We start from the raw sequence: 21495 nt of genomic DNA, 5'->3' as shown, positions 1-21495 counted from the left end.
TTTGGGGGGGGGTAACCTTAGCTATTGTAATACCGTCCTGAATTTGGATGGTGTGTGTATGTGGGGACATCTGATGATCCACCCCTGCTCTGATGGGAATAGATGATGGCTGCTGTATTGGTGCAAGAGAGAGGTCCAAAATAGACCAGGTTAGGTTGGTATCTGTGTTTGTTTTGGACTAGGACTCCTAAGTTATGGTAGCATTCCTCTTTCCCCTCCCAACTCTGAGCATTCAAGTCCAAATAGCAAATGTCAGGATCTGTACAATACTGCATGCATGCTTATGTGTGTTTGTACAGTGGTTTTGTTGCATGCATGATGTTAACTTTTCCCAGAAGGCTTAAGTATGTTTGCATTAGAAGTCGGGCATCATCTGATCATTTTTGAGTGCAAGATCATCTGGAATTATTGGTAACTGCCTTCCCAATGAGTCGGATCATTGGTCCATTTAGCTCACTACTGTCCAGCCTTTCCCAATCTTTGGGTCCCTGGATGTTGCTGGACAACTCCCATCAGCCCCAGCCAGCATAGTCAATGGTCAGGAATTATGGGAACTATAGTTCAGCAACATCTAGGGACCCAAAGGTTGGGAAAGCCTGCCTCTACAGCAAGCGTTGGGAAACATTTTGGCCTGGTGGGCCAGCACTTTATCCTCTCCCCATCCCAAGCCAACTTTGACAGATTGGGGGGTGGGGAGACTGGAGTGGATTGGGCTGAGGAAGACAGTGATCAAGCAGGATTGAACTCCCCACCCATCAGCTGACACACGGGGTTTGCTTTCTGCAGGGATTGGCTGCAAGAGCAGCCGACCTGCATCTCTACCTACTCCAAACCTTACATTACAAGTGATGGTAGGTGGGTGTGGTTTTTGGAAAATGGCTTGGCAGGCCAAATTTGGCCCGCAGGCCAGAGGTTCCTCACACTTAGATTACCTGATTGGCAGTCCTTCAGTGTTTCGGATGGGAAACATTCTGAGCCCTACCTGGAGATTGCAGGGATTGCACCTGAGACCTGCTGTGTGCAAAGGAACGGCTCTGCCTCTGAGCTGTGGCCCTTGCACCTGTTCCTTCATGCTTGCTCACCCCAAGCTTTTCCCTCACCTTACCCACAGATCTTCCCTAAGGACAGTTGGCTGGTGGCCTTGAGTGCCGGAATGACAAGTAGCGTTACCGTAGCTGTCGCCATGACGCCTTTTGACGTGGCCAGCACCCGCCTCTACAACCAGCCTGTGGGACCTGAGGGCCGGGTAAGCACAGCTTGGGGAAAATGGGTGGGGAGGACAGAGCTATTGCTGTGTTTTAAGGGCAGGGTGGACAAGGGAAAATATGCACCTAATGGGTTGTATCCAGGCTCACTGCGAGTCCTGACTAACTTGTCCCACTGATTTCAACGGGACCTAAGTGCAACTAAGTTTGTCTGGATCCCAACTTGCCCCCAGACTCACTATTGGTTCACCCCACTCATCCGCTGTCAGTTTCAGGTGTCCCAATCAATCCCTGATAATGCTGTGGCTGCAATACAAACCGTGCATTAATATGAAATCCACCCCCATCTGAAAGTTGGGAGCTTTCCTTAACATTTTAGTTAATAGGATTACCAATGTAATTTAAAAATTAGATTTTGTCAAAGCTGAAATAAATTTCAGAGTTGCATATGTTTGCTTAGAAGTAACTCTCTTTGCGTTCAGTGGGGCTTACTTCTTACGACATGGGCATAGAAATGCAGCCTTTAGGAAGCTGCCTTTATTCAGAGTCAAACCATTGGTATTGTCAGCACTGACTGGCAGTGGCTCTCCAAGGTTTTAGACTGGACACACTCCCAGCCCTACCTGAAGATAACAGGGATTCATCCTGGAACATTCTGTATACAAAACACATGCTCTTCCAATAAGCTACAGCCCTTCCTAAAAGGAATTCATGGCTCATACAGGGGTCAAATTCATAGCCCTGGTTCTGTTAGCTCAGTTGGTTAGAGTGCAACGCTCACCGGCTTGTATCTTGCATCAGCAGGAGTGCTGTTTCAAACATGCACCTATCAGAAACTAAAATCCAGCCTCTCAGAAGTAGTTCTGAAATTCTCCCCCTTTGAATTTGTAAACCAAATCAGTTTTGAAACTGGATTATCAAACGTCCATTAATCTAATTTCAAGGCTGATTGTGTTTATAAATTCAGAAGGAGAGAATACTGAAACTACCTACATTTGCTTGTCATCCACACTCAGTTCAATTCATTTCTTCTCCGGTATTATTTCTTTGCTTTTTAAAACTACACCGGCCGTCATCCTGATCAACCTTGTGCTCAAGGTTTCTTATGCAAGTGTCACCATGTTTTAAACTCCTTTGCAACTTACCAAATTATAAACCTGACCACAAGGGGGCACCTTACACTGATACAGTAGGGCCCCACTCATATGGCGGGTTACGTTCCGGACCCCCACTGTAAAGTGGAACCCATTGAATAGAATGGCACGTGGTGCCCAAAAACTGCTGTAAAAGCGGAACAAGCGCCGTATGAGTGGGGCTTTAGTCTAATTGCGTCTAATTGAGATCGCTATATTAGTGAATCGCTGTAAAGCGGGGCCCCACTGTATTGAAAAAGAGAGAGATGCTGCCTCTCAGTGAGTTTTAACAAGGTAGAAACCCCACCAGCTTGACTTTCCTCTCTTTCTGCTGCAGGGCCTGATGTACAAGGGCCTTTTTGATTGCCTTACCAAAATCATCCGTTCGGAGGGGTTCTTTGGGATCTACAAGGGCCTGGGGGCTTCCTATTTCCGCATCGGGCCTCACACAATCCTCAGCCTTCTCTTTTGGGACCGGCTGCGCCAAGTGTACACCAACTGGACGCAGAAGCGATGATGCCTATTGTGGCTGCCTGTGCAGACTGCTTATTTGATTGCCATGTCGCCTGAGATGCAGAGGCCTTCAAGCCGGCACAGCCAGGCCCTCCTTCTGCTATGTCTTTGACCTTGGCCCCCAGGGCTGCGATGAATTTACTCCGCTGATGTGTAGGGAAAGCGAGTGGTCACCTGTCCCTTGCACTGCAGTCCATCATGAGGCTGCTACTGATTATTTTTGTAAATGATTGTTCTCATCTCCTAGACTTTTTCTCTCTCTTGCTTGCTATACATTTGGGAGAAGATGACGCTTTATATACATATACAGGCACAACCTCTTTCTCCAAATGTTAAAGTTTGCAGTTGTAACTTATTAACCGATGAGACAATCATGTGACGCCAGCAGCCAGAGAACGTTTTAAGAGCAACGCTGAGTTTTGCACCCAAGCAGCTCCTTTCTGTTCCTACAGGCCTGCCCACCAAGCTGAATACAGCCTGCTACCAGCTGCATATTATGGTCTCCTAGGTCATTGAGGGCTACCCAAAATCCCGGAAAAGCAGCAAACAAAGGAAGTTTGTTGGCCTGTGGGCTGCTGCTAATTTTGCAGCACCATGCAAGGGTTTTTAGACAGAGGCTTGCAGGTTCTCTGCTCTTCCAAGGCCTCAACTTTCAGTGTTTCTATAGCAACCCCTGTAGTAGGTAAGTTTCATTTCACTGCCCATGAGAATCCACGCAGTGGCAATAGGCCAACCCCTGGGTGGCGCTAAAGTATAATATATCTCCTTCAGCTGCTCCTAGTCCCAGCTAAGGTTCCCTGCCTGTCCCTCCTAGAGTTAAACTAGAATTACAATTCCGTTGTCTGAACTGGAGATGGGGTTTCAGGTTACTTTTTAATTCCATTCTCAGCCTCTCTGCTGAGTAGGCAGAGGAATTGACAGATCTCCATGTGAGGCGCTGGAAAAATCCAGGGTTTCATTACGGTTGTGACTAAACCATATTGTATAGCAACCAACTATACCCACAAAGCGAAAAGGCAAGAGTTCATGCTCTAGGCAGGTCTTAATTTGTGGGGAAAGAGAAATGTGACATTTTTCCATCATCCCTTTCCATTGGAGCCTGCTGGCTGGAGCTGGTGGGAGTCCACCAACATCTGGAGGGCCACAGGCTCTCCATCCTTGGGTTACAGTAAAAGTGATGCTGATTACATTGGCCCTTCAAACCCTGCCCCCTCCCTCCCCCAAAGTCTTTCAGAACCACCACTCTCCCACCCAAAAGTCAAGGCTTCATCGAAGGTTGGTGCTTGGATCCTATTTATTTCCATGTAAACCCGTTGCACTTTCCCCCTTCAGACCATATTGGATTAAAATCCCAAGCCTGACTGTAAGTGAGGCAGAGTGTGTCAATCTAGTTGAATTCCATGCTCTGATTTAGGCGTGGGGATCCTTTGGCCGTCCAGATGTAGCTGAACTACAACCCCCGTCAGCCCCAGCTAGCAAGGCCAACAGCCAGGGATGATGGGAGTTGTAGTTCAGCAACATCTGGAGGGCCAAAGGTTCCCCACGCTCTGCTGTAATTGCTGCTGACCCATAAGGAGAGGTGGGAGGGCTTTTATTCCTTTATATCATTGGGATAACATGTACTGACAAGCCATGCATGTCATTCCTAAAAATGGACCTGTACATTCCAGTTAGCACTGAGCCTTGCTACGACTCCTTTTTTAAATGCAAGACTTAAAAGTATATAGTTTTTATATTTTCAAAGGATAATCAATTGCTGTCCTTTTCCCAGTATTCCTTTGTACAACTGGATGCCCTATATCTAACCTGAAGAAGTTTGAAAGAACAGCCTTAGTTGTTATGACAAGACATGGGGGGGGTGAGGGAAGAAAATGTGCAGAAAAGAAAAAAAAGAAATAGGTTAATACTATGATCTTGCTCAGACACATCTGCTTCCCCCAACCCTGATCCTCAAGCCCGAGGAAGAGCTGAGTATGACTCTAAAGCTTATAGTCCACATTATGAACATTGGTTGGTCCTAATAAAAGGCATCTCTTTGTTTTTGTTTTTTTTAACTAACTCTGAATTGTCTTCTAATGGACTAATACCCACCCACCTTTCCTGATTGCAAGAAATTAAACGCTTGTTGGAGGAGGCAGTTGTTAATGGTATATTTTGCAATTGGGTAGAGCAACCTGGAGAGCTAATTCCAGCTTCTTCCTGAACTGGGTGGAATACGTTGCTGGCGTTGTGAGGAGTAGTCCAGGCTGAGACTCTACCCGCTTCCAAAGGCAAATTGGAGCACAGCAGGCTAAAATCATCCAAAGACAGGGAGACTTGAAACCACCTTTTGGACCATGGCATGAAACTGCCGCCTGCAATAAGAATGTCCTTTGGGCAACCTGAGTCCGTGTCCCTCTTTTCCCTCTGGAAAAAGGAGGGCGCAGAAGCAGCGGATGGATGATCCAGGCTTTTAACCAGAAGTAGCCTTCTGAGAGCCTTAACCAAAGGATGCAGCACAGCTGGGACGAGGCTGCATTCCAGCCATAGAGATGTCCTAACCAAAGATGCCGGGGTCGAGAAGCCGCAGGCTACGTACAAAGGTGTAGAAATGCTCTACCGTCCACGGAGGCTGAGAAGGGGGCGGTGGAACCTCTGTCCCCGGGACTGCACTGCTGCTTAGAGGGCTGGCACAAGAGAAAAGGGAAGGGCGTGTGGTTACTGTAGGGTACGCCCAGTTTCTACTCCCTCCCTCTCTTCCAGCCTCTGCCTCTTTACCTCCGCCTCTGCAACGTGTTTTCCTTGCTGCTGTGCAACTGTAGCCTGTGCCCACATGTTTAGAAGCAGCGCATCATTTCTCCTCTCCCCATAAGGACTAGCACCTTTGTTGTCAGAAATTAAGCACAGCATTTGGTTCTGCCTAGTAGAGCCACCAGGCAAATGTTCCCCTCCAGGTCTCTCTGTCAGTCACTTGGGGGCTCTCCCCAGTAACACCCACTTGACTATTTTTCTCGGGCTGGAATACACCCTGGAAGTCTGATAATGTCTTTTGCCTGCCTGGATGGAGGATAAGAGAGGGAGGGTGTGAGCTGGGTGTAGAAACTGGCCTCCTGTAAATGGGAAGGACTGCCTTCAAGTCGATTCCAACTTATGGGTGACCCTATGAATAGGGTTTTCATAGTAAGTGGTATTCAGAGGTTTACCATTGCCTACTGTACAAAGGTAAAATTTAACATCCCACCCACTTTTGCCTCTGACTCCGCCCACCACTAGCATGTGGCCCCCAGAAAGTTGCCCCGAAGGGAATGTGGCCCTCAGGCTCGTAACAGGTCCCCTATCTTTGCTTTTAAGGCATACTTACTGGATATATGTGGGGTTGTTGAAAGTGAGAAGCAGGTCCGTTCCATGCTGGGGCAGGCGCAGCAAGGCCAAATGTAATGTCACTTCGTTCTTTGCCTGTGAGCAAAAAGGGAATCAGGAAGTCATCAAAGCCCCTGGGAACTGACGTTTGTTGTCTACCAACAGGGAACGAATCTGAAGGTCTTGAAACCAGGGGGCTAGCATCTCTTATCTCCAAAGAGGTAGACCAAAAAAGAAAAAGTAGCAGAGAAAGAGAGAGTGAAAGAATCCTGGAAACTCAGCAGCCATTACAACCGACAGTTCCCAGGATTCTTTGGGGGAAGCCATGTGCTTTAAATGTATGGTGTGGATGCGGTCGGAGAAATGATGCGGCAAATGCAAACAATATAAACAAGTGTAAAATTATGCATATTGGAGCAAAAAATCTTAATTTCACATATACGCTCATGGGGTCTGAACTGGCGGTAACTGACCAGGAGAGAGACCTCGGGGTTGTAGAGGACAGCACAATGAAAATGTCGACCCAGTGTGCGGCAGCTGTGAAAAAGGCAAATTCCATGCTAGGGATCATTAGGAAAGGTACTGAAAATAAAACAGTCGATATCATAATGCCATTGTATAAATCTATCGTGCGGCTGCATTTGGAATACCGTGTACAGTTCTGGTCGCCTCATCTCAAAAAGGATATTAAAGAGTTGGAAAAGGTTCAGAAGAGGGCAACCAGAATGATCAAGGGGATGGAGCGACTCCCTTATGAGGAATGGTTGCAGCATTTGGGGCTTTTTAGTTTAGAGAAAAGGCGGGTCAGAGGAGACATGTTAGAAGTGTATAAAATTATGCATGGCATTGAGAAAGTGGATAGAGAAAAGTTCTTCTCCCTCTCTCATAATACTACTCATGGACATTCAAAGAAGCTGAATGTTGGAAGATTCAGGACAGACAAAAGGAAGTACTTCTTTACTCAGCGCATAGTTAAACTATGGAATTTGCTCCCACAAGACACAGTAATAGCCACCAGCTTGGATGGCTTTAAAAGAAGATTAGACAAATTCATGGAGGACAGGGCTATCAATGGCTACTAGCCATGATGGCTGTGCTCTGCCACCCTGGTCAGAGGCAGCATGCTTCTGAAAACCAGTTGCCGGAAGCCTCAGGAGGGGAGAGTGTTCTTGCACTCGGGTCCTGCTTGTGGGCTTCCCCCAGGCACCTGGTTGGCCACTGTGAGAACAGGATGCTGGACTAGATGGGCCACTGGCCTGATCCAGCAGGCTCTTCTTATGTTCTTATGATGCTAAGGTGCAGGGAAAAGTGAATGCTGGTTTTTTAAAATTGTGGCTCAATTGGTTTGAGTCAATGGCTCTTCCTCAGGGGTACTGGGATATACTTTCCTAGATGGGGCTAAATAAATTAATGATAGAAGTGTAAAAATAGCTTCGATCAAATCACATAAAGAAGTAACCAGTCACCTTTGGGCTCTGTTTTTTAAAGGGAGATACACAACCCTAGTTACGGCAAATAAAGGCAGGGTTCTAATAAGAGGCTGCTAATGGACAGGAATGGAGGGCTACACAAGGATACGGAACAGTTGGCCAGAGCATCAAAGTTCCTTCACCTCATCTCTGTGACCACCTTCCTTGCAAGGTAGCCACCAGTCTTTCAGCTGTGGGTGCCCATATGTTTCCATTGCTGCTCTCTTTAAACCTGATAGTTACATCATGAGGGTTAGAAACTTGCTTTGCTTTTAAAAAGAAAGAAGGAAAATGGAGTTACTGAAGTTTCTTTTTAGCACACACATACACCCCTGCTCACATTCAACGTTTTTTGGAGGCAAGAAGACTAAAAAGAGCAGGTTTGGTTATTTTTTCCAGATGCTGCAATTAAAACCTCCAATAAAAGTTCAGATGCTGGAGACTGAACCCAGGAGCTCACATATGCAAAGCATGGGCTCTGCTGCTGAGTTACATCCTATTTCCTGAGCTGTTCCATTCTTGGGAACGCTGGTGATCTGGGGTGAGACAAGGCACTGCTCTCTTACTGGTGGGGGACCACACCTAATGTTGGTCACATCCATGAACCCATCAATAATTTTTCTCTTTATTTCTTTTTTAAAGAGAACAAGACGGGCAAAGAGAGAGAAAGGGTGAATAAATGCAAAGGAAAGGTGCAAGCTCAGCATGCTAGAAATGCTAAATAAGTATTTTGAATGCTAGAAGCTGCAGACTGTCGACACCCTGCATCTCTTCTCCCACCCCAAATCAGTAAAGCCTTCAAAGGTAATTCCCAAATCCGCAGTCAGAATTATGTAAATATAATGAGTTGGAGCCCAACTAACCCAGTGTGCTAAAATGCACGCCTGTGTTCCTTATTTGGATCAAAGTTATTCATTTGCATCCCAAGAATGTGCAGTGAGAAATTGTTTATATCTGGATAAACCTGAGCCTTTTTTGTTTGAAATGATCCCAGATATTAATGATGGCAGACTGTGGCGGTTTTCCTCGGATCAACACTACTGGAGGAGTGGAACAGGAAAGGCCAAGGAACTGTGTGTAACTAAGAGTGATCAGAGGAATCCTGCACCCACTTAAATTAGGATGGCGTTTATGCCCTCTGGGGCCTTCAGGCGGATTTTGCAGAGGAATGTGAAATCACAGGAAGGAGTCTGACTTTTAGTTCATTTAACTCAGCACTGTCTGCAATATTGAATAGTGGAAACTCTCCAGGGTTTCAAACAGGGGTCCTTCCCAACCGGATTGAATTCTTTTCCCAAAAAATAGACAACACCTAAGCAGGGACTTGAACCCTGGACCCTCAGATTAAGTCTGATGCTCTACCAACTGAGCTACTCAGGCTCTGGGCTAGGCATAGGGAACCTGTGACTCTCCAGGATTTGTCTGGACTCCCAACTCCCATCAGCCAGTATGTCCAGTGGTCAGGGATGATCGGAGTTGAAGTCCAGCAACATCTGGAAGACCACAGGTTCCCCTTTTCTGCCCTTGTGAAAATAAGACAAAGGGGGTACAGGAGGAAGTGAAGTTTGCCCCCCCCAAAGTGTTCTAAGCAACCCACCCTCAAAGCTGATCAACTCTCGGGGAAAGATTCCCAACTGATAATCGAGCAACACTGCTAAGGTAATTCACATCTATAGTGGGTCAGGACACCCTTGTCGCTATACATGCCCATACTGGGAGAATCAAAGTACCTGGTCAGTTCCCATCAGGCAACAGTAATACCCACCTCCTCGTCAAACTTAGCTACCAGCTGGTGGGCAGTGAGGCCCCAGGCACTGCTGCAGCCTTCCAGGGCCAAGAGATGGGGGACAAATAGTTCCTGGCTCAAAATCTCAGCACTGGCAGAAGCACCAGCCATGTCCTCAAAGTGATACCTGATTGGGCAAGGGGAAAAAAATGGCGTAAACCCTACTGTCAGTCGTGGAATGAAGACCAAAAGGTGACCCAGCTTATAGATCCACAATAATCAAGTCTCACATTACAGTGGTTCACAGGTAAAGATTTGGGATCCAGCCCAGGACCTCATACACGCAAGCATGCAAAGCTACCACTGAACTACTTCCCAACTTCCTTTTCTTGTAGGCTTGGAGCGGTCTCATATTTGTTTCATTTGTTCATCACCTGTATACAGCAGAGTAAGGTGACTTTCAGGCTGTTTTTACTACATCTGAAATTACACAGAGCCATATGAACAAACAAAATTGTTAGTCTTACAAAATTTGGGATAAGCTTTTCTGGAACGGAGTTAAACCCATCAGATGCATGAAGCATTGTCCTCCTGAGCGTGTAGAGGAAAATTTTTTGAACGGAGTGTCAAATTGCAATAAAAAGCAAAAAGGAAGAGTCTGTGACCACTTGAATAAATATTGAGTGTATGCAAAATAAGCACACATCCATATCAGCAGTCATTGTGGTGATGACACAATCATCGTGTAGCTAAGATAATTTTGTTCCCCTGGGTTCCATCTAGACGGGTGGTTACCTGTGTGGGGTTCCACTGCCTTCACTACCCAACTTATGCCTCTCTGGGGAGAGGTGAGATTTACAACAACTACCTCTTCAAGTAAGTAGACTAGGCTAGTTAGTGTTGTTATTTTTGGTTGTGTCTGAACTGTCTTATATGTGTTACCGAAACCCCTGTTTGGGTGTAGGTTTTAAGGAACTGTTTTGCTGCTATTAATTGTGCACTTATATTTTATTCAATAAAGCTACTTCTATTTACCCATGTGTGTTCATTGTTGGAGGGTGAGTTTGGCTCTGAACCTGGTACCTTGGCCACTGACCACAAACGACCGTGCTTTGGCTTTGCCTGGGGCTTCTGGATGAGGAGTGCCTGTCTGTCTCTTGTCCTTAGAAATCCCTGGTAGAACTATATCTGGGCTCTGGGTTTTCCCTGACTCAGAGTGGTTGTTCACATTGAGGGGTGGTGGCAGCCTATCTCCTACCTTGCAGGGTTGGTGTTGGTTTGCACAGCCTTGGCAAGGGGGATTGGTTGGTCAGGATCAATTACCCAGGTGGGGAATTGGGTCCTAAACATGCACCTGGCACCTGCAGGGTGGAGTAGGGCATGACAATATCCACTAAGCTCTCCTCCACCACATTTCAAATGAGTTGATTTTTCTCTTATTTTTGAAAATACTTTTTTTAAAAAAAAGCAAAAAAAAATGGAAAAAGAAGAAAAAGGAGGAAATGCTGGGGATTGAACTCAAAACCTCATACATGCAAAGTTTATCACTGAGCTTCGTTCCCTTCTTGAGCTTAGGATATCTCCACTGAAACATCTATCACTGTGGCAACTAAATAAACCTTCGGCAACCCATTGCTGCCAGCTGGGTGATGAAGGGATCTTTTCTTTCTTTTTCTTTTTTAAAAAAGAAGCTTCAGCTTACACTAAAAAAAAAAGCTAGAATTTCATATGTCAGTTATCGAAGTAGAAAGCAGGGTTACAAAAGAAAAAGATATGGGGAGTAAGACATACCTAACTACAAAAAGATCCATGAATTTGTCTGAGCTTGACATCCATCCACCCTCTTAGAACTGGAGAATGTCTACATTTATGACCTAATACTGCCTTTGTGTCAATCCGGTTGCCTGGAGGCTCTTGTACAATTCCTGCTCAGAGTTGTTACACTTGTCATTTACCTACAGAACAGATAATAAAAGTGAACACGCTAGGGATCGAACTCAGGACCTCATACATACACAGCATGCACTCTACCACTGAACTACATCCCCTAGGTCCACATCAGCTAAGCACTCGCTGGTTGACCTGTGGCTCCATACGGTCACATTGTTCATTAAAGACCTATATGGTAGTTCCAATAATTACGTCTTCCTCCTCGTGTTTTAGACTACGTGTTTCCAAACTGTGGTTCATGGACCACTGGTGGTCCACTCAGGAGATCCATGGTGTGTCTGTAGATTTGTAATGAAAGACTGCACATCCATCACATTAAATATTCATATTGATTTTTAATTGTATTTTAATTGCTGCTTTTATTTCTCACATTGTATTTTAATGTATTACAATTTGAATTGTATGAAACACAGTAAGATACACTAAGTAAGAAGTAAAAGACGCAATAAAAGTACAATTAAAAATCATACAGCATCGAGCACAATGCATTACAATCGCTACAACAGGCAGAAAAACCATTAAGCGATCTGCTAAAACCCTCAGCAATTTTCAAGTGGTGTGTGGGGAGCGGGGGAGTTTGGGAAACAGTTTTAGACTTTCCTCCTCACACATAACACTGAAGGCTGCAGTTCTATGCACGCCCACATTACCTAGGGGTAAGTGCTAAATGTGGTGTCGGAGGAGAGCTCTGCACATACCATGGACTGCGAAAAAGACCAATAATTGGATGTTAGAACAAATTAAACCAGAACTATCATTAGAAGCTAAAATGATGAAACTGAAGTTATCATACTTTGGACACATAATGAGAAGACATGGTTCGCTAGAAAAGACAACAATGCTGGGAAAAACAGAAGGGAGTAGAAAAAGAGGAAGGCCAAGCAAGACATGGATTGATTCCATAAAGGAAGCCACAGACCTGAACTGACAAGATCTGAACAGGGTGGTTTATAACAGATGCTATCTGAGGTTGCTGATTCATAGGGTTCATACTCCTATCTTTATGATGTATCACTGCCTGTGTCTCTGGTTGGGGGTAATTGTACAATTGCTGCTTAGAGTTGTTGCATGTGTCATTTGCCTGCAGAGCAAGGAGTAAAAGTGGAGATGCTGGGGATCGAACCCAGGACCTCATACATGCAAAGCATGCGCTCTACCACTGAGCTACATCCCCTGTCCTGTGAGTTGCTACACACTCTCTGGTTGATCTGAGCTGGTATATGATGCATTTTGGTCACCTTCACACCCTGGGTGGTGTTCAATACTAGTCCTACTCATAGTAGAGCCACTGAAGTTAATGGGTGTGATTAATTCTGGAGGGCAGCCTTCAGGTAAGGGGTCCCAACCTGATTAATATTTGTGGGTTTTGCCTTTGCTCCATCAGTATCCTAGGTGGGCGGATGCACGCTACACTCAACATCAAAGGCCGTCCTCCGGGCGCTTGAAGGATGGCAACAAGGGCGAGGGGGTTGTCAGTGGTGGCCCCCAAATTATAGAATGACCTCCTTGATAAGGTGCAGCTGGCACCAACACTTTGTCTTTTTGGTGCCAGGTCAAGACTTTCCTCTTCTTCCAGGCATTTTAGCATGTGTTTTTAAATTGTTTTTTAAAAAAATGTTTTTTAAAATTTGTATATTTGTTTTTAATGTTTTTAATTGGTGTAAACCGCCCACGGCCGGCTATGGGGCAGTATACAAATGCAATAAATAAATAAATAACTCAGGTTCATTAATTTCAGTAGGTCTGCTCTGAGTAGGACTTAGGTGAATACAACCCCATACATACACAGTATACATATATACTCAAATGCAAAAATGTATCACTGAACACCAAAGGCAGAATCATTCAGACCATGGTATTCCCAATCTCTATGTATGGATGTGAAAGTTGGACAGTGAAAAAAGTGGGTAACAGAAAAATCAACTCATTTGAAATGTGGTGTTGGAGGAGAGCTTTGCGCATATCATGGACTACGAAAAAGATAAATAATTGGGTGTTAGAACAAATTAAACCAGAACTATCACTAGAAGCTAAAATGATGAAACTGAGGTCATCATACTTTGGACACATCATGAGAAGACATGATTCACTAGAAAAGACAATAACGCTAGGAAAAACAGAAGGGAGTAGAAAAAGAGGAAGGCCAAACAAGAGATGGATTGATTCCATAAAGGAAGCCACAGACCTGAAGCAGGATCTGAACAGGGTAGTTCATGACAGATGCTCTTGGAGATCACTGATTCATAGGGTCGCCACAAGTCGTAATCGACTTGAAGGCACATAACAGCAACAACAAAACATATACAGCACTCTTATACCACTCTAAGCATTCATGGCTTCCCCCACAAAATCCTAGGGACTGTTTGTCAATCACGCTGGGAGGAGATCCCTTACAGAGCTACAATTCCCAGCACCCGTAACAAACTACAGTTACCAGGATTTTGTGGGGGAAGCCATGATGGTTAAAGTAGCATAAAAATGGAAATGGACTTCGCTCAAATCGATCCTGACTTATGGCTACCCTATGAATAGGGTTTTCATGGTAAGCGGTATGCAGAGGGGGTTTACCATTGTCTCCCTCTGAGGCTAGTCCTCCCACAGCTGCTGCCAGCCCCTTCATTGTCCACAACTGCCAGCTGGGGGGCAACTGGGCTCCTTGCGACTATGCACAGGTTGCAGGGCACATCACCCCTGAGCCACTCACTGTGGGGGTGAACTTTAGCTGGCCCTTGACACCCAGGAGACACGAGCGGGGATTTGAACTTGCAGACTCTGGATTCCCACCCAGGCTCTCCTAAGGGTGCTTTAAAGGTATGGCATCGATGTGAGCCATACCTCCGTGCTGTAGGCTGTTTGCACAACCACCTCTTCCCCATCCCCACCCCCCACTCCTTGCCTTGACAATTCAAATGCCACGCCAACATTTGCCAGGAGAGCCTACCATGCAGTTAACAGTGCTCGTTCTTTCCTGCTTTAATAATTATCCAAGTATGCAGAGAAATAGCAAGGGAAATGCTGTTGTGCATTGGAAGGCAACGTAAAAAAGACTGTCTTAAAAACAGATTTTTTAAAAGAAAAAAGCAGCACACTTCAGTCAAGCAGCAGAACAAATATCTCTCCCTCTCACCCCCAAAACTGGAGATGCTGGGGATTGAACCCAGGGCCTCATACATGCAAAGCATGCGCTCTACCACTGAGCTACATCCCCCTCTTCCCTCTGTTATTGCAGGCTAGGTGACTTTGCAGGATTATCTTCTTAAGATTTCTATATTTCCTGCTAATGCTTTTTCTTGTGAAATCACTTCAAGATATTTGATTGGAAACGATCCATGCATGGAATTAAATGAATAAATAATTTCTCTGCTTGATTTAAAAAAAAAACATGCATAGATAAGCCAGGCAAATACCCAAAAGGGAGACACATTTTGCTGATGCCTGAAGAAAATATACACACATGAAAACTCAGGATTTTTTTTTTCAGTGTCTTGACTCAGCCCTCTGAATGTGATAATAACAGCGAGATCTCTCAGCATGTGAAGCGTATATTTCACTCTCAATCCATTTAGGATTAGGGGGCTAGGTGTTCCAGCAAACTTTTGCTCCTGCACCAGTCCATTTAGCAACAAAAGGACTCCAATTCCCAACACGCACCTGGCAGCATTTTCATCTGGGACACCCGCCTGGTATTCCAACAGTTCTATAATGATGCTCTGATCTGTGCTGGGGTGAACAAAGACTTCTTGGTTGTCAGGGACCTGGCGCATCTCGCTGCAAGGGAAAAATGTAAGTGGGAAGGGAGAATCAGGTAGGACATTTCCTGAATTTACCGGGGGAGGGGGTGAGTACTAAGGATACTATTTGGAGACCATCTCAAAACAATTCAAACAGCAAAACTCTATAAATGTTTCAACTAGGGGTCACCAATGTGCAGAGCTTGGAAAAATTATTTTTTTAAAACTACAACTCCCATAAGCCCAATCCAGTGGCCATGCTGGCTGGGGTTGATGGGAGTTGTAGTTCAAAAAAGTAACTTTGCCAAGCTCTGCCAATGTGGCACCCACAGACACCGGTGTGCTCACCAGTACCTCCTGTAGTGCCTGCAAAGAGTCCTGAGTCTTTTTCTGCTCTTTTAGATGAGGCAAACATTTTGTATAATGCTACACACACAGAGCAGCCATTTTGTGACTGGCGCCCACAGCAAAATTCCAAATGTGCCCACTGGCTCCTAATGCTATCCATGATTGCTTAATATATTACATCATTACTAAAAAATATATGAAACATGCTTGTCAATCATCCTGGTATCTTTATACTCACTGGCTGGAAGAATGGGAGGCTGAGAGCCTGCCTCTTTGCTCCTTCAATCATAAGCGGCCTAGATCAGACCAAATGAATCCAGCATTCTGCTCCTACAGTGCATAACCAGATACCCCCCGAAGCTTCCCCAAGCAGGCCCCAATTATGAGAGCCACCCTTTGATGCTGCCTCACAGCCCTTGGTATGTGTGAGGTAGACTCTTCCTGCTTAGGGATGCTCCATTCATCATGATTATGGCTGACAGCCGTTCATAAACTCATCTTCCATAACTGCATCTAATCTCTTTTTTTAAATAATAATACTAAAAAGAAGGTACATAAACTGCAAGTTAGCACAGTATCTTGCATGAATTAATTCCACAAACTAATCACCACGGAGCTACAATTCCCAGAGTGGTTTAACAATCAACCCCTTTTCCCAGGGAACTTTGGGAATTGTAGCTCTGTGAGGGTGCAAGAGGTGTCTCCGCACCCTTCACAAACTACAGCTCCCAGGATTCTTTGGGGGAGGTCATGCGCTTCAAATGTGCTTTAAATGTATGGTGAAGCCTACAATCCAGAGGTCTGGAAAGGAGAAGGCCAGGGTGCATCTGCTATCCTGAGGGGCTGGCATACCTGATGTCCAGGCTTCCAGGAGGAAGGAAGGCAGAAAAGGCTCCACCAAAGAGCTGATGCCCTGGCTGCGGTTGAACCATCTCCTCACTGTTCATGTCCCTTGCCTGCAACTAAAGGGAAAAGGTGCATGTGGGTGCGTGCATGCTCAGATTTTGAAACACATTTGAACTGCAACACACAGGTGCTGCCACCTCCAACATACTTACATTTACTTTTATTTACTAGGAGCTACTGCCCCTGCTTGCTTCACTCGCCAACATACCTACTGTCGCCACCCCTCCTTCCCCCCCCACAGGTCACCAAAGCTGCTGCCTGGCCTCCCACCTGACCTCCAAGCTACTGCTGCTGCTGCCGCCGCTGCCGCCACCGCCGCCACCGCCACCACCACCACCACCACCACCAGCCTCCTGCCTGGCTTCCTGCACACATTGGCTACCCCTGATAAATACAGGAAGTCACTTTCCAGCCACATAAAAGTGTCTACCCTGGCCCCATCTCGCCATCCAGAAAAGCAAGAGGAAATTTCATTGTTCCAGGACACATTTTAGCCAGGCACTTGCGGAGGGAGCAGAGCAAGGACCGTGTGGCGTGTGGCCTGGTGAGAGAGGATGTGGTCTGGTGAGAGCCCCAAGGGACAGATAAAGGCATCTGCAGGCCCGGCGCCAGCGGGTGGCCAAGTTGGGCACTGGCCAGGAGGCCCTGTGGCTGACCACAGGGGGCTGAGAGCCCCTGTGGCTGAGAGGGTGGAGCTCCTGCTCTACAATCCAACCAGCATTGGGTTGTGTGGATTGCAGAATGGAAACTCCACTCTCCCAACCAGCATCACCCCTGCAAGCGCTTAAATACACCCAGTTGTTTCACCTCACACATCAACACACATGGCTGCTATCATGTTGATGCCCTTGCCGCCATCTTGGGTGATAGCAGGCACGCACGCTGACATGCGAGGTGAGACAACCGGGTATATTTAAGTGAGTGTGTGTGTGCACACAAATGTGCGAGGCAGGGCTCCGCAGTGGGCTGTGCCTGAGGGCCAATGGCGGACAAGTGCTGGCCCTGGAATTCTGGAGGGCCACATTTGCTCCATGGAATCAAAGTTACTCACACATAGTGTACAGGACTGCAGCCACCGATTCTCCTCTTATGTATTCTCCTTAACACACACATTTCTACATTCTGATGAAGGAAGGAACATTTACACAGGGAATGGCCAGAGCTTGCAGAAGGGCTCTAGCTTAGTGGTACAGCAACTGCTTTGCATGCGGAAGGCCCTGGGTTCAATCCTTGGCATCTCCAGGCAGGGCTGGGAGAGAATCCTGCCTGAAAGATCTGTGGCCAGTCAATGTGAACAGTACTGAGCTAGATAGACCAATGGTTTTACTCATTATAAGGCAACTTTCCATGTTCCTGTGCATGTGAGGATTGTGATAGGGAGACCTGTGGGCGGGGAGAGAGGACCACATTTCCAAAAGAAGAAAAACATGCGCCTACGCAAATCTTTTATAGGTGGTAAAGGTGGCCAATGACTTAGATGGCTTTAAGAGAGGAATACACAAACCCATCACATACAGCAAACTGCCCAGAGAGCTTTGGCTATGGGGCGGTATACAGATAAATAAATAAATAAATAAATCTACTCACAGCTTGTTTTAAACCACTAGGTAACACAGCCGTCTTCTACCTTGGGTCTCCAGATGTTGCTGGACTACAGTTCCCATCATCCCAAAGCATTGGCTATGCCAGCTGAGGATAATGGGTGCTGTAGTCATAAGAACATAATAAAGGCCTGCTGGATCCGGCCAGTGGCCCATTCAGTTCTCACAGTGGCCAACCACATGCCCACTGGAGGGCCGCAAGCAGGATCTGAGCACAAAAGCACTCTCCCCTCCTGCGGTTTCCAGCAACTGGTATTTGGCAGCATACAGCCTCCGACTGTGGAGGGAGACCATAGCCATCATGGCTCTTCGCTACTTATAGCCTAATCCTCTTTTAAAAGCCAGCCAGGTTGGTGGCCAGCACTGTCTCTTGTGGGAGTGAATTCCATAGTTTTAGCTATGCGCTGTATGAAGAAGTACTTTTTTGTCTGTCCTAAATCTCCCAGCATTCAGCTTCATTGCATGTCCACGAGTTCTAGTGTTATGAGACATCTGGGGGCCCAGGATTGAAGAACTCTGAGTTAATAGACTCTCCTGGTTCAGAAGTATAATTCTGAATACCAGTTCAGAGGTAAACTGCTATTGAACCTGGAGGATCTGTTAACAAGTAACTGGCTAACAGATTCTCCAAAACCGGGATAGCCAACGTGATGCCCTCCAGATTTCATCCCCGATTATTGTCCATGCTGGGCTGTGGCTGATGGATCCGGAGGGCACCAGGTTGACTACCCTTGCTCAGAAACAACAGGAGAGGGCTGTTGCTTCCTGTCCTACCCAGAATCATTTTGGCTAGCTACAGCTGGAAACAGGAGACTGGGGCTAGAGGGACCTCTGGTCTGATGTAATAGGGAAGTACTTATGTTCAACGGGAGAGGAGATGGATGAAGCAGGCAACTGGGGAGAACGACGAAGAGTCTTGTGGCATTTCGAAGAGTGACAAATTTAACATGGCGTAAGTTTCCGTGGATCTCACTTCACTTCGTAGCTACGTCATAGAAAAGAGGGAATTTTTGGAAACCTGCAGGGGGAGACCCTTGTATGGCGGCGCAGAGTGAGGAAGAAGAAAGCCTTCTTTTCTTTTTTTTAAAGGCTCCCAGCTTGATTATTGTGAAGGACCACTATCCCAGCCCTCTGCCCATGTTTTCAAGACTCACCTTTGATTCACGTTAGTTTTAAGAGCTGCGGCTGTTGCGTCCCCTTTAAATCTTCCACCCGCGAATGAATTACCCGCCCCGAGCCAGAAGGTTCTGCAGGCAAACTGGCCAATCAGCAACTGGAGTTTGTGGTTTGCCTCTAGGTCGCTCCGTGTATTCGATTGTGACTGCTAAGGAAGGTGCGGTGACTGACAAGAGTGCGGTCCAATCGCGTAGACGGATGTAGCCCACGAGACTGAAATTTGAGAAATCTCTCGTAAGCACTGCCTAACTGTAGTGAGGGCTTGAAAGGCCGTGAATGACACGCGTAGCAACAAATGAATGAACATTCTGTTATGCCTGATGAGAAAGCGTTCTGTGTGACCCAGAAGCTGACGAATTTAATGCCAAATTATGTCAGCTACATACACACTCTTTAATATACTAATTACCTGGAAGTAAGCCCCACTGAAATCAAAGGGACTAACTTCTGAATAGGCATGTATAGCATTGCACCATATAAATTAATAGGGAGGGGAGAACAGATTGCTTTAATGTGTTATATTAAACATCATTCTATATCCATAATTTTAAACCTAGGAGTTTGTTCATTTCCTTTATTCCCTCTCCCTCTGCCACTACTACACACAATGTCATTTTATTGGTTTAATTGTATGGTGTTAGGGTGGACAGGTGAAAAAAAGAGGCCAGAGCTCCTACACCTTTAATAGTTCTGTGGCAGAGAGCATTTAGCCAGTGTAGTGTGCCTGACAACCTACACCTGCTGAAATTCCTTCTGCACAGCTATTAAAGGTGCAAGAGCCTTGTTCTCTTTTTTTTCCTCCTCACCTGGCCATCCCAGGTTTTATTGCTATGGTTAATTTAACGATTAGTAGTATATTTTAGAGAGCCAGTGTGGTGTAGTTAAGGTGCTGGACTATGACCTAAGAGACCAGGGTTTGAATCCCCTCACAGCCATGAAGCTCACTGGGTGACCTTGGGCCAGTCACTGCCTCTCAGTGGGAGGCAATGGTAAACCCCCTCTGAATACTGCTTACCATGAAAACCCTGTTCATAGGGTGGCCATTAATTGGGATTGACTTGAAGGCAGTCAATTTTCCAATTTATTTTATTTTAAATGATGTTGTATATTGCTGTTTTTACCCCCTGGTTTTGTATTATAAACCAGGTTGCAATTATATGCCAAATCACAGTTCAGAAATACCACACACAAATTAAATAATATTTATTACATGCAATTGCAGAAAAGTCAGTCAAAGGTGACATGGACTGCAACTGTTGGATGTCTGGCTGTAATGTCACTATGCAAGGCATAAATCTACTGACAGAGGTGGCAGGCCTACTTTTAATATTCTGAACTTAAACACACTAGTGTAGTGACAAATTCAGAAACGCAAGTTCCCTTCATGATAGTCGTGCCATGTCCCCTCACAGCCACACCCCCTTGCTCACTCACTTGCTCTCCACTGCCATCTCCACACTCAGTTCTTCCCACATGCAACTTCTCCCACAACTACAGATGATCCTAGGAGCCAATCAGCATGCAAGGGGAGTGTATTAGCTACTGAGAAGAGTCTTCTCAGTGGCTGACTCACCTGCTTTCACTCTGATTGGTTCCAATCAGCAGGACAGGACAAGGAAGCATGGTAGAGGACTCTTCTCGGTGGCCAACACACTCCCCTTTCATTTTGATTGGCACATAGGATGCTGGAGACATAGGGACCCTGCTCCCAGCAAAGTAAACCGTTAACAGGGATTGGGCAAGGATCTAAGAAATTAGGCAGTCCTTGCCGTATCCAGACCCAGGTTGATAAGGGCCTTGAAAATTAATGCAGAACTTTGCACTTGACCTGACAGCATGTGGGCAGCCAGTGCAAGCTTTTAAGTACAAGAGTTATATGCTGGCGGTAATCTGCCCCCATCAACAGTCTTGTTGCAGCATTTTGCACTAGCTGGAGCTTCTGGATCAGGCCTGAGGTCACCATACATGAATCACTGTGGCCAGGCTATCCCTGTCCAAGAACAGCTTAGTTGCCTGGTAAAAGACACTCCTAGCCATTCAGGCTACTTGAGCCTCCAGCAACAAAGATGGATCCAGGAGCACCACTACAAACCTGTTTTTTCAGAGCTTCAGAAGCACAGTTGATCTGTAGAATCATAGTCAATTTTTTAAAGAAGTCAGACAGTGGTAATCAGGCTTGCATGAAAAACATTGCCTTCTATGTAGTCTCCTACTCTTAGATATGTGGTGGTGGGCTGTCATTACTCAGGGAAAGGCACTCTGTGCAAGTTCAGAAACACTATAATAATAATAATAATAATAATACCGATTCCCAGGCTCAGCTCTGACATCCAAACCTGCTTCTTTCTTAAATTTCCTCCAGCATAGAATCTGAAGAGTAGCTCAGTTTTCTGCTATA

The 21495-nt window shown here is 45.9% G+C and overlaps 2 protein-coding genes and 2 non-coding genes across 7 annotated transcripts in view; 1 reads left to right on the top strand and 3 right to left on the bottom strand.

Annotated features, from left to right (window-relative positions):
- SLC25A35 (solute carrier family 25 member 35) overlaps positions 1-5108 on the top strand; it is a 13406-nt gene extending 8298 nt beyond the window's left edge. For both annotated transcript variants that reach the window (XM_061589702.1, XM_061589703.1), the window contains exons 5-6: positions 1112-1246; positions 2676-5108. In XM_061589702.1, the coding sequence (XP_061445686.1) occupies positions 1112-1246; positions 2676-2855 (315 nt within the window). In that variant the 3' untranslated portion in view covers positions 2856-5108. The remainder of the gene's footprint in view (positions 1-1111; positions 1247-2675) is intronic.
- Positions 4083-21495, bottom strand: RANGRF (RAN guanine nucleotide release factor). 3 transcript variants are annotated; one of them, XM_061589704.1, is made up of 7 exons: positions 21403-21495; positions 19076-19310; positions 16267-16376; positions 14987-15103; positions 9425-9572; positions 6192-6286; positions 4083-5517 (listed from the first exon to the last, which is right to left on the bottom strand). In XM_061589704.1, the coding sequence occupies exons 3-7, from the start codon at positions 16359-16361 to the stop codon at positions 5388-5390; spliced, it is 585 nt and encodes a 194-aa protein (XP_061445688.1). In that variant the 5' UTR covers positions 16362-16376; positions 19076-19310; positions 21403-21495; the 3' UTR covers positions 4083-5387. The 3 variants fall into 3 exon arrangements, with proteins under 3 accessions (XP_061445688.1, XP_061445689.1, XP_061445690.1); XM_061589705.1 differs by lacking the exon at positions 21403-21495 and adding an exon at positions 20532-20585; XM_061589706.1 differs by lacking the exons at positions 19076-19310; positions 21403-21495 and adding an exon at positions 18778-18860.
- TRNAA-UGC (transfer RNA alanine (anticodon UGC)) lies at positions 12438-12509 on the bottom strand. Its single transcript has one exon. It is a non-coding gene; the product is annotated as a tRNA-Ala (tRNA).
- TRNAA-UGC (transfer RNA alanine (anticodon UGC)) lies at positions 14472-14543 on the bottom strand. The gene has a single exon. It is a non-coding gene; the product is annotated as a tRNA-Ala (tRNA).

Source organism: Rhineura floridana, chromosome 11, assembly GCF_030035675.1.
Source record: "Rhineura floridana isolate rRhiFlo1 chromosome 11, rRhiFlo1.hap2, whole genome shotgun sequence".
In the NCBI taxonomy this organism is placed as follows: Eukaryota; Metazoa; Chordata; class Lepidosauria; order Squamata; family Rhineuridae; genus Rhineura; species Rhineura floridana.
Note: the sequence above shows the minus strand (reverse complement) of the source record. Positions and strands in the feature narration are given on the sequence as shown.